Here is a 15,000-nt window from a genome sequence, read left to right on the forward strand (position 1 = left end):
ATCCAAATCCCTTTCTTTGTTTAACCTGCTCAAGGCTTGGTTGATTTCATTGGTAACCAGGATCTTGCTATCCATAAATGTTATAGATGGTATATTTAATAAGCACTTAAATGTTGTCTACCTACATAGGCCAGTTTTAAAAGACTATCAACGCACTAGTCTTGACTTCAAGCAGTGCTCAAGGCTTGGTTGATTTCATTGGTAACCGTAATCTTACCGTCCATGAAAGTTACAGATGGTATATCTAATAAGCTCATATGTATACCTGAAGAGGCATCACCAGCCAATGCCTGATCCTCCCTGGTACTAGATTGGGGTTTTTATGCAACTTCTTGGATTTTAAAACTCTGTAACATGGCATAATTGTTTTGTGTATTCTTCATTCTATACATCTATTCATTGTTCAAAATCTAATCTAATAAGAAAAATCTATATTTTCCTTTTTTTTCAGTTTCCGATCGCGTTCTGAACCTGTTTCCAGAGATCCGGGAAGGTATTATTCAGACGGTTGTGATGGCTGCCCCTAAAGGTGAGTGCTGGAGAATAATCCCTTATCCATTTCCCAATTAATTAAAAAATATGTTAGACATTGCCATTAACATGTCCCAATTAAGGGTATAACATTTGCGTGTACCCGGGCGGCGTATTGGCGAAGTTTGGGAGGGTGCGTCCCAGGACGAAATTCTGGCCAATCGCAGAGCAACTTCGCGGAAGCAGAGCCAATCACAGCGTGAACTCTTTCAGTAGAGACAAGTATTGCTAACCTATAATAACAACCTATGCGTCAACGTACCACTTGCCAGTACAGAGGAGCAACGAGACTAGGATTAAGCGCGAGCGAGGTGATTTACGTCGGAACTAAAACCATTTAAGGGATGTGATATAAAGGGATCTGGAAGTACGTGGAAGGCGATGACGTCATAAGGTGGCAATACTTACCTCAGTCGAGCTCGCTGTGATTGCCTCTTATTCCATCCCAGGACATACCCTTCCAGAGTTTGTTAAAATGTATCCAGGTGATGGCTCTAGCATAACTTTAAATTTGATGGGATGGAAGGAATGGAATGAGAGTATCATGACGACCGTGGCAGGAGTCCGAAGCCCATTGGAGGCGCCGCAAAGCAAACGTCGTTCCCAAACCCTGGTCCTGGATAATTTTTTTTTTTTATTTCAGCGATCTCGCAGAAGGGTTTATGCATTCTTGATACAATTTGTTTAAGCGTATGAAGACACTCTTAGGTAAAAACATAATTCCCCTCATCTGATGTTTTTGTCGAAGGTTAGAATATTCCTTGGATGTAAGTGTCATCTATTTGTCATACAAACTCTACCAAAACAATCTGTTTACTAATGGTAAACATAAATGAATGCAGGTGTTTGTAAACAGACATAGAAAATACAAAATTTGATGCATCACAAACGTCAGATATGTCTTCATATGTTACAAGTTCAGCCTCTCTGAATATACTTTTTATAGGACGAATTAATAACGAATACATTAACCAGAATTCTTTGATTGCTAATGCTTATCAACCATCTGGTGTCCCTGGCTGTGACAAAATCTTTGTCAGGCTAATATCTTGCAAACTTTTTTACAGTGAGAAATGACATCACGCGTCAACGCACTTGTGTTAACGTTTCGCAGCTCAACTAACAAAGGAATAAACATAGACAGAAACTGAAAATCACAACAGAAAACAGAATAGATATTCTATATAGCTCGTATGAACTTTAGCATCATCGGAACCTCAGAATGAGGCAATGCTTTTGTGCCATCATCGATATTATAATTTTCGTTTGTCTAATTTTATGAGCTACGATTCCTTCTGCCTTTTCCAGAGAAGAAGCTCTTCACACCAGGGCCCCTGTGCTGCTCACGCTCTGTCAAGGAAGCTATGCTGTATGACGTCGGGTCCAGAGATGTCAATTTTTTGGACTGCGTCAAATACATCAGGAAGACGCTCCTTGAAGTGGCCCAGGTTGGTCTTATTAGTTAGTTCATTCAAAAGCTCTGATGTTTTTGTCTGGGTGTATACTAGAAGGATTTCTTTAAAAATGATAAGGCGAGTTTAGATAAATCATAACTCATCTGTTCATCTAAATTGTTCTTTTAATCCAGGTGAGCCCTGAGGAGTTCACTGCCGTCCCCCTGCAAGGCTCAGGCACGTACTCCGTCGAAGCCGTCATCAACACAACTTCTCCTCGCGAAGGGGCCAAGGTGAGCTTGATAGAAGTATTAACAGAATAATAAATAGATCAGATATATGTGGTTTGGCTCCATAGGGATAAAAGCATACAGTTAGTGCTTTGGGTTACTGCTCTAACAGAAAAGATTTAGTAACGTGACGGTGGGGTGAAACTCAGGCCGCCACCAGAAATGGATGTCATTAAAGGCAGCGATCACTCTCTAATATTTCACCTATTAGATATGGTTTTGACTTTCTGGCCTCGCCTTTTCTTCTTTCAATTACTAAATGCTTTTAGGTCAGCCATAAATGGTAGACGTAAAAGATAGAACAATATCCTAGAGACTCTAGAAATGGTCAGCACCCAAAGCCCCTTTCCATCAAGCTAGCCTCAAGGATGGCCAGGCAATGGCTGCTGATGGGTCAGCAGGTAGATCTATAAGCTCCCCATCCATAGCCTACAAATAAAATGAGGTTGCAGACACTAAGAAAAACTATCGAGCTTAAACGGGCTCAAACTCTCATTCAACCTTACTAGTATTTATCCTCTGCCAAATAATTCAGGATAAGCGAGTAGCTGATTCTTATCACTGCTTTTATTCCAGGTGTTGATCTTATCCAACGGTGCGTATGGCCGTCGAATGAGGAACTTCTGCTCCTGGGCGGGGATTGACGCGCACTTCCAGGAGTTCCCGGAAGACGAGAAAGTCAATCTCTCAGTTGTACGTAAATGATTTGGTGCTATCGTTACTACTTCAAGTACTTATGCTTATTTATAAGGGGAATGATACTTGGCCACTATTTCTTAGAATTGCATAATAGAGGTAGACAAAGGATAGTTAGAACTCTAGTGGCCCTACAGCACTGCTTACACATTATGACTTATATTGGATTTATAGCATTTGGGTCATATGACCAGGCTTTGGGGCTGAAGAGGTCTTCTTGCCCAGAGATAAAGTAGGTTGCAGAAAATCTTGTTTAGCCACGGTCCGATGGAATGACAGAAACCTTAAAGAAATGCTTTTGTAAGGTGCCGTAAAGGTACCTCTACTCTGAGGGTTTAAGATATATGAGGGAAAAACAAGAAATTAGAGTAATTACTTGAACATGGATTATGGGAATCCTTGGTCTGACCTTTTGATGATTGAACACTCCCTGCAAAATGACTGATAGTTGAAAGTTTACTGTAAAATGACTGATAGTTGAAAGTTTACTGTAAACTGACTGATCGTTGAATGACTCCAGTTGTTAATAAGCTCAATGATCTAATGACAGGTGGAGTCTCTTTTGAAAGGAAGCGAGAGATTCACCACAGTGGCCGTCGTGCACAGCGAGACGTCCTCTGGTGTTGTCAACCCCATACGAGAAATTGGGCAGCTCGTTAGGAAGTTCCAGCCAAGTAAGCATTTGGTAGTTTTTGTCTAAAAACATTTTGTCTTATTTTCAATTGCAAATAGTTCTATCTCCCTCTCAGAAAAAGGAATATGAACATTTCTGCAAGCAAAGTTATTTCAACTTTTAAATTTTATTTTTGATAAATATACATATATATATATATACTGTGCTTGTCTTTGCGGAGTCAATATAGGCAGCCATATTTGCCACTTCTTAGTCAACCCTCTAGACAATGTATGTGAGTATATGTACCTACACGACTTTTCCCAGATGCTGCCTACCTAGTAGATGCCATGAGTAGCTTCGGTGCCATGCCCATCGACGTGAGAGCCAGCCACATTGACTACCTGGTGTCGTCTGCCAATAAGTGCCTGGAGGGAGTTCCGGGCTTTGCTTATGCCATATGTAGGACAAAGCACCTCATCTCTTGCAAAGGTTGTATAATACTTGTATTGTACGAAGTCATTTCTTTTCGTTCGTTCAAGGTTGTATGATACTTGTATTGTACGAAGTCATTTATTTTCGCTCGTTCCATTTCGTCTGTTTAAACTTTGACTGTACAGGTTCTTACTGCTAACTCATTGAAGAGCAAATATAATGAAAATAATAATAATAATGATAATAATAATAATAATAATAAAAATAATAATAATAACAATTATGTAGGAAACTGTCGAGTATACAGCCTGGATTTAGTAGACCAGTATCTTAACCTAGAAGCCACCGGCCAGTTCAGGTTCACGCCCCCGACCCACACCATGCTGGCCTTCCAGCGAGCGCTGCAGGAGTTCCAGAAGGACGGAGGACTCGAAGGGCGAGCCAAGAGGTAAAAACATCGCTTCTCCGCACAAGCGGCTTAGCAGAGGCACAGTGCCAAACTTTGCTTCATATAGCTAGATTTCCTGTGAGATTTGAAGGCATCCTTAGTTGTGCAGGAGGATGTTAATGCATTATTTATGTTCCAGATACCAAACCAATCGCAGAATCCTCAAGGATGGCATGAGGAACCTTGGTTTCCGCGAGCTACTAGATGACTCACACGAAGGTTACATCATCACCTCCTACTTCTTCCCTAAACATCCTAAGTTCTGCTTTCCAACATTTTACTCAAAACTCTCTGAATTAGGTGAGATATAGATGTTGAATTTGTGGCATAAGAGAGGGATCATGAGGTGTGTGAGTTGAACGATGAGGAAAAGCTAAAGAGTGTGGTGAAAAGGTTTAAAAAGGATGGTATAGCATGAACGAAAGGGGGCCTTATCTCTATAGGTGGTTAAGGGAATATTTTAGTTATATTTTGTCAAAAGATTAAGAGATAGACAAAAGGAGATTGGGATGAGAGAGAGAGAGAGAGAGAGAGAGAGAGAGAGAGAGAGAGAGAGAGAGAGAGAGAGAGAGAGAGAGAAACCTATTCAATCTATCTAACTTTCAAGAAAGACAAAATAACCTCATTCTAAAAACACCTTATGAATCCATAGGCTAACCTAGCCTCAGATTACCTATGCTTTTCAAGCCTTAGGTGGAATATGTCTTACCATATTATCTCCTAGTAGGATATTTCAAAAACAGCCATTTGATGACTATCATGAATGGAATAACTTTCGTTGAACATCAGTGAAGATTTGACTATTTCAGTAGGAACCTTTTCACCATTTATAAGCAAGTTTGACGCGTATCCAAAGTTTTTAGGGTATGGACGGATGTAGTCGATTCATATGGGTATTTGGGAGCAAGTGTCATGAATGAGGGCAGAATGGGAGAAGTGATCCTCATAAAATGACTAGTTAGCTCAAGAACAGTTTATATTCGAGGGTTCAGCGGGCATCCGACAAGCCTTTTGCATAGTTGTAGGAAGACAGCGATATTTGCTCAGTCACTTTAACGATGAATTCGCTAGTGACTTACATTATATCTTTCTTTACAACTACCCTTGCAGGGAAATAACTTCTCTAATCAAAACATACCCGTGTTTCTATAAAAACGTGCGAGTGTTCAATACTTAGAAATTCTAACATTCTTCCATTCTGGGTTTCCGACATACAGATCAAGTCATTTACCCGGGGAAAGTGACCAAGGCAGACTGCTTCCGAATTGGCAACATAGGATACCTCTTCCCTGAGGACATGGAGCACCTCCTCGCATGCATCAAGAAGGTCCTGCAGGAGATGGGACTCCCTGTGCCACTGAGCGCTTGAGTACAATAGTTTTCTACTTCTTCAGAAGCCTCTCATTACTCCAGCTCCAGAAGAGAAGTTCAAGTCATATAGATCCTCGGTCTTCAGGAGCCTTTCGATTCTTCAGCGGAAAAGTTCTAATCATCAGAAGTCGATGGAATCCTACTAGTCGCCGAGCTGAGGATATGCGAGAGGTTTCTAACGAGTCGATTGTATGCTAAAGAAAGTGTGTGGACTCATTCGCAGCTTTCTTCGGGGATAAATAAGAGCCGGCCTTTTAGAAGCAAGGACTGAGAGAAGTCACACCGACACTACATTTCAACTCGCGCATCATAACTTACAAACTGTTTACTAAAGATGGCTTGAAGCAACATATACCTAAAATATTTATTATAATAAATATTCTACTATTGACTTCTGGAAATTCATTGTGACTTACCTTTAGAAGAAATAACAGTTTATCCGACAATAAACAAATGGACGGGGTTGCATTTGTCATTATCAATATTATCTTTGTCCATAAATGTTTCTTCTTCCTTTCAAAGGTTCAAGGAACTTATACGCCAAAAGACTCTGATCTTTGTAGGTAATCACCAAATCGAGATCAACATTAACTTCTTGAGGCTTGTTGTAACCAATTGCCTTGAATAATGGTCCGCTAAGATGTGTTTATGCCGGAAATGTCATCTCGCGTTCACTGGTAGTCAGCTATTCTACCAATGTTTGATAACTATCTTCCCTATATAATTAAGAGAAAGTGTCTGGCTATATATATATATATATATATATATATATATATATATATATATATATATATATATAATTCTTTCTGGTCACACCTAGCTCTCCGCATCCCTTGGGTATGGAGAGAGGGAGTAATCATACCCTGCTGAGAGGGGGGGTATGCATGCATGCATATCTATTGGAATATTTAGGCGTAATTTTTGACGGATCGCATACGCTTGTAATACGCAGTTTCTGGTTCGATGAAGGCCGTTTCAGTATTGTTACGCACAGTTATAGACAATTGCTGTAAAAATATCTTTTATTGTTTACAAAAGTCCATTTTCTTCAACAAATTTTAAATTTCTTATATTGATAACAAAGATAATGATAAGAGTAATAACCAACCATAAAAATAACTCTTTCATTTGTAGTAAAAACTTAAAAAAAAAAGTTTTATTTCAGTTTCTAGGCCTCTCATACTCCATTTTCTCTGCATGTTCAGACCACTCTGATCCATACTTTCGACTATACTGACCTTCAACTGTTATCTCCCTATCTATTTCTCTTTGATTTGCATGATTTGTAAATCCTTCAGGGGAAAGTATATGTCTACACGTGTGTATCAAATGTACATATGAATATATAGCAGAAATTAGTACTCGAATTCTTCGCAAGTTTCACTAATCACCAGCCCCATTTGGTTTTTCTAAATTAATAAGTAAAGAAACTAGACTAATATTACTTACCTGTATAATGGTCCCTCCATTCATTGTTAATCATAAAGGACGCTTAGATTACTAACAAGGATGTATGTTAACACGTATAATATTATTAAAGTATAAAGTGTAAAAGTTTCAAGACAGTGAAATCCAATCTGAGTATCGTGGATTTTGAACCAGTGCGCTTCAGCGTGCGACGTAGCATTCCTCGTTATTCGATGTCATCGGCGTTGTCTCTCCTCCCGTCGGGGGTTTTGGATTCCGAATTTGCATTTGTGCTGGAAATAAAATTGTCTGTTATTGCATGAAGAAATAAACGGAATAGGGAACTCGGAGAAATGATTCCTGAGGCATCAAATGTATAACAGAGCAATTAAAATGGTTATATCCATAAAAAGGTTAAAAAGTGTATCATTAATTTCTTAACCACCAGGACATAAATAGAAATGACAGGGAAATAGATAAAAGAGAAATCTGTAGAGAAAATATTGCAAAAATCTAAAGGATGGCCGTGCTGGTTGATATGAAGGCAAATGTATGAGACGAATAATTGCCCCCAGTGAGTAAAGAAACATGATTTATAGCAAGTCTCAATCTGTACCTGGCTTTAGATTCTGAGATTTAAGAAGAGGTTTTCTGCTGGGTGATTTGAATGCAAAGGTAAGCGATAAACAATAGTTAAAGAAAGTTTCCAGCAGATTTGGTTGAGATGAAGAGGATATTTGACTGCTAGTTGATCTGAATGCAATTAAGTGAAATAAATAGTTGTCTAAAATCTCCTCACTTACAAGGAATTGATACGAGATCTCTACCTGAAAGGGTATAGAGGGAAAGGATGGTCATGCCAGGTGATTTGAATGCAAAAATGTTACAAAAAATGAGAGGGTGATAGTGCTAGATGATCTGAATGTGGAAGATGAGGAAAATTGTCCATAACTTATTGAGATTGAAAGTAAAAGGTAATATTTCTTGGGGAAACTAATCCCTACCTGGTAGATTTAAAGAAGAAAATGTGAGTGTGCTGGATGATTTGAATGTAAATGAAAGCAATGTATAAAACCATTATTTTCTTAGTTTTCTTACCAACAAGGCATTGTAAACTGGGTGGTTTTAGAGAAGAGCTCTGCCTGGGCCAGTGTTTGAGGTAGGACCACCCCTCCAGTCTCTGGAAGCAAGAGAGTTGCACTCCCAGCTAAGACAGACAAACCACCAAAGACCAGCAAAGGAGCCGTTCTGTGGGATTCACCCTTCAAAAGAGAATAAACAAAACAAGAATTAATTGGAAAGTGAAATTCATACATTGGGTTTCCTTATACTATGTTCATGATCATATCAATGTCAGTCTATTATTGTTTTTGATTTTACAACCCTCTACTATCCGTCTATCTTGTAACTTTCAAAGTACGATGTTTTCCGTTCGACAATTGCGTTTCCCGACACCCGTCTTTTCTATTCGCTCTTATCGATTGAACTTTCATTGTGGTTATGAATAGTCATTCTTGGTATAAACTTGAAAATAGAAACACATAAATATATACATACATATGTGTATATGTACTGTATATATAGAGAGATGGCAAAAAGGTGATGGGTAAAGGAGACATAACTTACCAGAAAAACAATAGCTGGAGATAAGAAGATGGCCACACCGCCCAAAGTCTCAGACAGGGCGACGCCTTGCCCTCGCACCACCGTGGGGAAGACTTCCGGTCCGTACTGGAGAGTAATGTAATAGGCACCCGTAATGCTGGCCCTGCCAAGAAGGGCCGTAGTCAGGACTATCCAGGTCACGTCTGCGGGAGGGGAAAATGTTATTACGGATAAATGGATTTTAGATAACAATTTGGATTAACTATGATACATGAGGTAAGAATATACAATATAGTCAAAACATTATCACCAGATAGAGAATAAACCTCCTAGTTAGATAGAATTATATACTGATTTCTCAACTCTTAATACACGAATCTACTATACCTGGGACATGAGTTTGCTAAATCTATAGAATATAAAAATATACAGATGAAAGTATCACTTAAGTAGATATAAATGGCAAATTCTAGGCTGTCCTCAAAAGAGAAAATTGTCCCTGTCTCATTCAATCTTCCTTAAGAGATGAATATAGCAAAAACTTGCCTTGAGGTACCACAGAGTAGAGAAGGCTGGATATGCCAGCAATCAGGAAGGCGAAGATCAGGGGCTTCTTCCTCCCGAAGCGACTGATCAGCCAAGGAGCCGACCAGGAGGGTATTTCGACGACAGCTCCGAGCAGGTAACTGAGGAAGAGGTTGCTCCCCAAGTTGGCTGTGTTCTGACAGTGGCCGTAGTAGCACATGCAGGACAACATCCTGCCAAAAGGAATTGAAGAAGAGGATACTCAAGAGTTCTTTTAGATGAATGACTTTTGAAAGGAAGTGCGCAAGATCCCAAGGACTTATTGTCATTCAACTTCTTAAAAGATATAATTGGGTTTTATCAATACCACAGGGACCTCCCATTTGGTACTGGCAGCCCACAACACCATTGCCTAAGGGTTTGAAAACTCAAAATGTAATAAAATTTCTACTCTGAATAATCCTGAGGCTATCTTCAGTAACTCTAGCCTACGTATTAGTAACAACGAATATTTCCGTCTTAATCAATGATACATTAGACAATGTAAAATGTTTGGGTATTGATATCTAAATGACAATCCTGAAGTAATATTTTCTTTTGCAAAGAAGACCAGAATTACAATTCCAGTCAGCTTTTGACTTTCTTTGTTCCCTGTGGCAAAGAAGAAATACAAAATGTTGTTATAAATACAAGAGTAAATTTGATTGTACGGTAGGCCTTATCATGTTGAATAAAATAAACCAACGTACTTAGATTGCTGCAACGGGAAGCTTGTCCTTTAAGCTACAATTTTATAACACTGAGAACATGCCGTTATGTGCTACAGACAGATTGGGCTTTAATATACATTGTCCCAAGAGAGTTATCTAAGCTGATTTTATACTCCAGTCTCCCCATATCTCATATGATGTACCACACAAATAACACCATTCCAAACCCTGCTTACCACACAAGTAGCACCATCAGAACATTCCTCCTCAGATAAGGATATCGAAAGACGTCAACGATGGAGCTCCTCGCGGGACTTGCCGCCGCCTCCTTCGAGGTCGCCTTATCTTGAAGCTGGATGTCCTTGCTGCTGCCAGTCTCTCCCTTCGTCCCTTGGCTACTGGACGCTTGGACGTGGCCGTCGCTAGTGTCCGAAAGGAGCTGACCCAACATCTGGTATGGGACTTCCCGCCCGTTGACCTTGGCCACTTTTTCCAGTTGCTCCCGAGCGGCGTCGCTATTGCCCCGCGTGATGAGCCAAGACGATGATTCTGGAATCCACCTGAGGGAAGAAAAGTCACGGTGTGTTAACTCCACTGCTCATGCTTACTTATTCAACCATTAGAATGTAGACTCTTCTTTATGTGGACATGCTAAGCATGTTGATAATAAATTAACACATTCACTAAAATTAATCTAAACATGACTATAGTTCATATCTACTTTGTGGATATCCATATCTTTTGTAAAAGGTCAGTTTCATTGTCTTAAGTGTCCTTATTGTAAATCATTGTACAGAATTCTCAATTAAAATCTATATCAAAATTAATTCCAAAGTTAATCTCGGTTTGTAAATGTTTCGTGTATCAAACGATCTTTTGCAAATTTTACCTGTAAATCCTCATTTCTATTCATAAACAATTTATTTCCCTGACATCTTAAAAAACTTTATTTTAGCACCTAGACACAATCGTAAATGGATCAAGAATAAATAGCATTGTGCTACAACCTTGCCTCATATGATTTACCGAAAAACCAGAAGGTCTAACTAATCTGGTGTCAGATTATTAGCACAGGTGACAAGCGGGCTCCTTCAGGGAGCCTGGAATGAAGTGCTTACCTATAGAGGATGAGGAACAGAAGGGCTGGGATGGACGTGATAAGGGCCAGCTGCCTCCAGTCCCAGAGGAGCCACGCTAGCAACGGCGTCAGAATCGATCCCAGCGTGTAGGTGGCCATTACGGTTAGAAGGGGAACTGTCCTACTCTTGAGCCCACAATACTCCACCACTGAAATGATTGTATATTTAATTTGATAATGGATCACACATTTTTAAGATGTATTTTCTTCATTATCATCAAAAATAGGGTAAATATAGACTCCACTTACCCAGAACGAAGGGCAGATGAGTGACTGTGTGATGGGCGAAACCGACCATTGCCCTCAGGAACAGAAAGCCATAGAAGTTGCTGACAAAGACGGAGGAAACACCGGCTATGCCGTACACCAGATGGCACAGGAGTAGCGTGGGCCGTCTGCCGTACCTGCGGGAGAGAACGGTTATATTTGAATTTATTTATCTTCTGCATTTCACGTCCGTTTGGGTGTGAGGTTGCAAGCCACACATACAGTTCCAATGATATTCAAGTAGCTTGTAATAATCCCAAAAGTTATCAAATGATCAACTGATGATGGAAGAAACAAAACAAAGGATTATAACCAAACCAGGTAACTCCTCAAGGATGACCCTTTCCTGAACTTAAAAACAAGAAGAATCTCTTTCTTGTGCAGCACGTTTTTGCCTTTCTTGAATACCCTTTCATTCTAATACCTCTTTTACACCATCAAACCACACTTTCTACCAATCAATCTCCTCAACTTTCAAACTAATTTTCTCTTCAGCAAACTGCCCCCTGCATCCAACAATATGTCTAAACCACAGAAAAGACTAACTCTCTGCAATCCACCCTACGTAGAGTACGGAAGGCAGTACTAACCAAACCATAGAAAAGACTAGCACTTTGCAATCCAATTCTCTTCAGCTAACTGGCCCCTACATCCAACAATATGTCTAAACCACAGAAAAGGCTAACTCTCTGCAATCCACCATACATAGGGTGTGGAGGGCAGGTACTAACCAAACCATAGAAAAGACTAGCACTTTGCAATCCACCCTACGTAGGTTGCGGAAGGCAGTACTAATCCAACTATAGAAAAGTCTAGCACTCTGCAATCCACCCTATGTAGGGTGCTGAAGGCAGAACTAACCAAACCATAGAAAAGACTAGCACTCTGCAATCCACCCTATGTAGGGTGCGGAAGGCGAGTACTAACCAAAACATTGAAAATCTACCACTTTGCAATCCACCCTATGTAGGGTGCTGAAGGCAGAACTAACCAAACCATAGAAAAGACTAGCACTCTGCAATCCACCCTATGTAGGGTGCGGAAGGCAGTACTAACCAAAACATTGAAAATCTACCACTTTGCAATCCACCCTATGTAGGGTGCTGAAGGCAGAACTAACCAAACTATAGAAAAGACTAGCACTCTGCAATCCACCCTACCTAGTTTGCGGAAGAGCGTAGAAAGTGAGAGCGACAATCCCTAAGTAGGGTGCGGAGGGTGGTACTAACCAAAACATTGAAAATCTAGCACTTTGCAATCCATCGTACGTAGAGTGCAGGACGCATCGCTGTACTCACATGTCCGAAATGAAGCCGAAGACCCACGACCCGATGGTGTTCCCCACCCAGAAGAGCGTCGCCACCAGGGTAGGGCCGCCAGGCGTCCTCGCAGACGAAGTCTTGCTGCGGAGAGGAAGGAAAAAACTGCAAAAACTTGGGAAAGCCAAGTAGTTTTAATGAAACTTGTTTGTATGTAAGTTACAAACTTGTTAACGTACCTTTGCTAAGCTGGGGTTTTGATATTTCCTTGTTTATCTAAGGAAATAATGATTATAATAAGAAAATATTAAGAGTATATTTCGTTTGACATATGCATGTGGTCTTCGTTGTTTCTTTTCAACGAGAGAGAGAGAGGAGAGAGAGAGAGAGAGAGAGAGAGAGAGAGAGGAGAGAGAGAGAGAGAGGAGAGAGAGAGAGAGAGAGAGAGAGGAGAGAGATAATTTTCCTTGTAACTTTTTCTACAAGAGAGAGAGGAGAGAGAGAGAGAGAGAGAGGAGAGAGAGAGAGAGAGAGAGAGAGAGAGAGAGAGAGATATTTTCCTTGTAACTTTTTCTACAAGAGAGAGAGAGAGAGAGAGAGAGAGAGAGAGAGAGAGAGAGAGAGAGGGGGGGGGGGAATTCGAGGTGAACAAAAGAGCATCAGGCAGACTAATGATATTACACAGAAACGCATTATGTTTCGACCCTTGAGATGTTTGTCTAAGGTTTGAAGGCCAAACAAGAATGATGTTGAAGTTTGTCGTGTGTGTGGGGGGTTGGGGGGGGGGGAAGGGGGGGGGGGGGGTAAATTGGGTAAACAATGCGTTGCTATGTATTAATATACTTGGGTGTATGTGTGCTATGCATAAGTATACATATGTATATAATGTATACACACTTATACATACAACGAAAGAAAAACAGAACAGAATCATATACATAACCACTATCCAGTAAGTAACATACAAACAGACACACAGCTTAAGCCTTAAGAAGCAGAGAGCATGAAGAAGAATAACAAAAAAAGTTTAATCCTTCAAGGATTAAAATATCCTATTACCCATGGAATTTTAAATTCCTAACTTGTGGAGAATGACTTTATGTCGAACAGACTGATTTAAGTCTCACTCCATAGTCTAATATAGGATAGATATATTTTCACTGATCTTAAAATATTTAGTATGATTTTTCGCTTCTCTTGTATTTTATCCATTTCCTTCTTTCCTTTCCTCACTGGGCTATTGTTCCCTGTTGGAGTCCTTGGGGGCTTGTAGCATCCTGCTTTTCCCAACTAGGGTTACAGGTTTGCTAATAATAATAATAATAATAATAATAATAATAATAATAATAATAATAATAATAATAATAATAATCATGGCCCCAATTTTTTCGTTTTTGTGGATCTAATGTTAAATTAAATTCTTATATATATATATATATAATATATATATATATATATATATATAATATATATATATATATATATATATATATATATATATTTATATATATACATACATATATATATACATATATATATATATATATATATATATATATATATATATACATTATATATATATATATATATATATATATATATATATATATATATATATATATATATATATATATATATATATTCATATATATACATACATATATATATATATATATACATAACATATTATATATATATATATATATATATATATATATATATTTATATATATGTATATATATATATATTATATATATATATATATATATTATATATATATATATATAGATATATATATATATATATATATATTATATATATATATTTCCTTCCGGTCATGCAAAGTGGCATTGCAAGACGTATAACTACTCAGTCTCTCCGTGTTCTTCGGGAGGTTTGCCTTTAGGAAAGGGGGGAAGGGGTGGGAAGGGTTGAATATGTGCATATCGATCTAAATATGTAGACGGGTCGAGTACACGAATGCTCACATATTTACCATTTACCTATTTATCATAACGAAGAAAGATAAAAGAAGTGTCTACGCCCTTCGCTTACAGTTTACCTCAGAGGTGTACGTAGAGAACATGCGTTCGTTGTCGTAATTCCATCCGTTGACGCAGGCATCTGTCGGGGGGCGGGGTACTTGCCCGAGAGACGTAAGATTCGACCAAGCGTAACTCGCGTTGAGGTCATATTGGTGGCAGATGTATGCTTGGCGTTCATCGGATTCCTGCGAAGAGAGAAACATTACTGTAGATGCTTTTGTTGCTAATATATGTTTGGGTATAACTTGGACCAGGTGCAGGTTCCA

General features: G+C 39.1%; 1 protein-coding gene and 1 pseudogene across 1 annotated transcript in view; one reads left to right on the top strand and one right to left on the bottom strand.

Annotated features, from left to right (window-relative positions):
• Nucleotides 1-6,169, top strand: part of LOC137618782 (2-aminoethylphosphonate--pyruvate transaminase-like) — a 6,248-nt gene extending 79 nt beyond the window's left edge. The window contains exons 2-10 of the mRNA XM_068348976.1: nucleotides 452-529; nucleotides 1,840-1,979; nucleotides 2,120-2,218; nucleotides 2,792-2,908; nucleotides 3,462-3,585; nucleotides 3,852-4,016; nucleotides 4,248-4,407; nucleotides 4,547-4,707; nucleotides 5,625-6,169. Of these exons, the coding sequence (XP_068205077.1) occupies nucleotides 452-529; nucleotides 1,840-1,979; nucleotides 2,120-2,218; nucleotides 2,792-2,908; nucleotides 3,462-3,585; nucleotides 3,852-4,016; nucleotides 4,248-4,407; nucleotides 4,547-4,707; nucleotides 5,625-5,776 (1,196 nt within the window). The 3' untranslated portion in view covers nucleotides 5,777-6,169. The remainder of the gene's footprint in view (nucleotides 1-451; nucleotides 530-1,839; nucleotides 1,980-2,119; nucleotides 2,219-2,791; nucleotides 2,909-3,461; nucleotides 3,586-3,851; nucleotides 4,017-4,247; nucleotides 4,408-4,546; nucleotides 4,708-5,624) is intronic.
• Nucleotides 6,170-6,782: 613 nt separating this feature from the next.
• Nucleotides 6,783-15,000, bottom strand: part of LOC137618783 (organic cation transporter protein-like) — a 15,416-nt pseudogene continuing 7,198 nt past the window's right edge.

This window comes from Palaemon carinicauda, chromosome 25 (genome assembly GCF_036898095.1).
Source record: "Palaemon carinicauda isolate YSFRI2023 chromosome 25, ASM3689809v2, whole genome shotgun sequence".
Taxonomy (NCBI): Eukaryota; Metazoa; Arthropoda; class Malacostraca; order Decapoda; family Palaemonidae; genus Palaemon; species Palaemon carinicauda.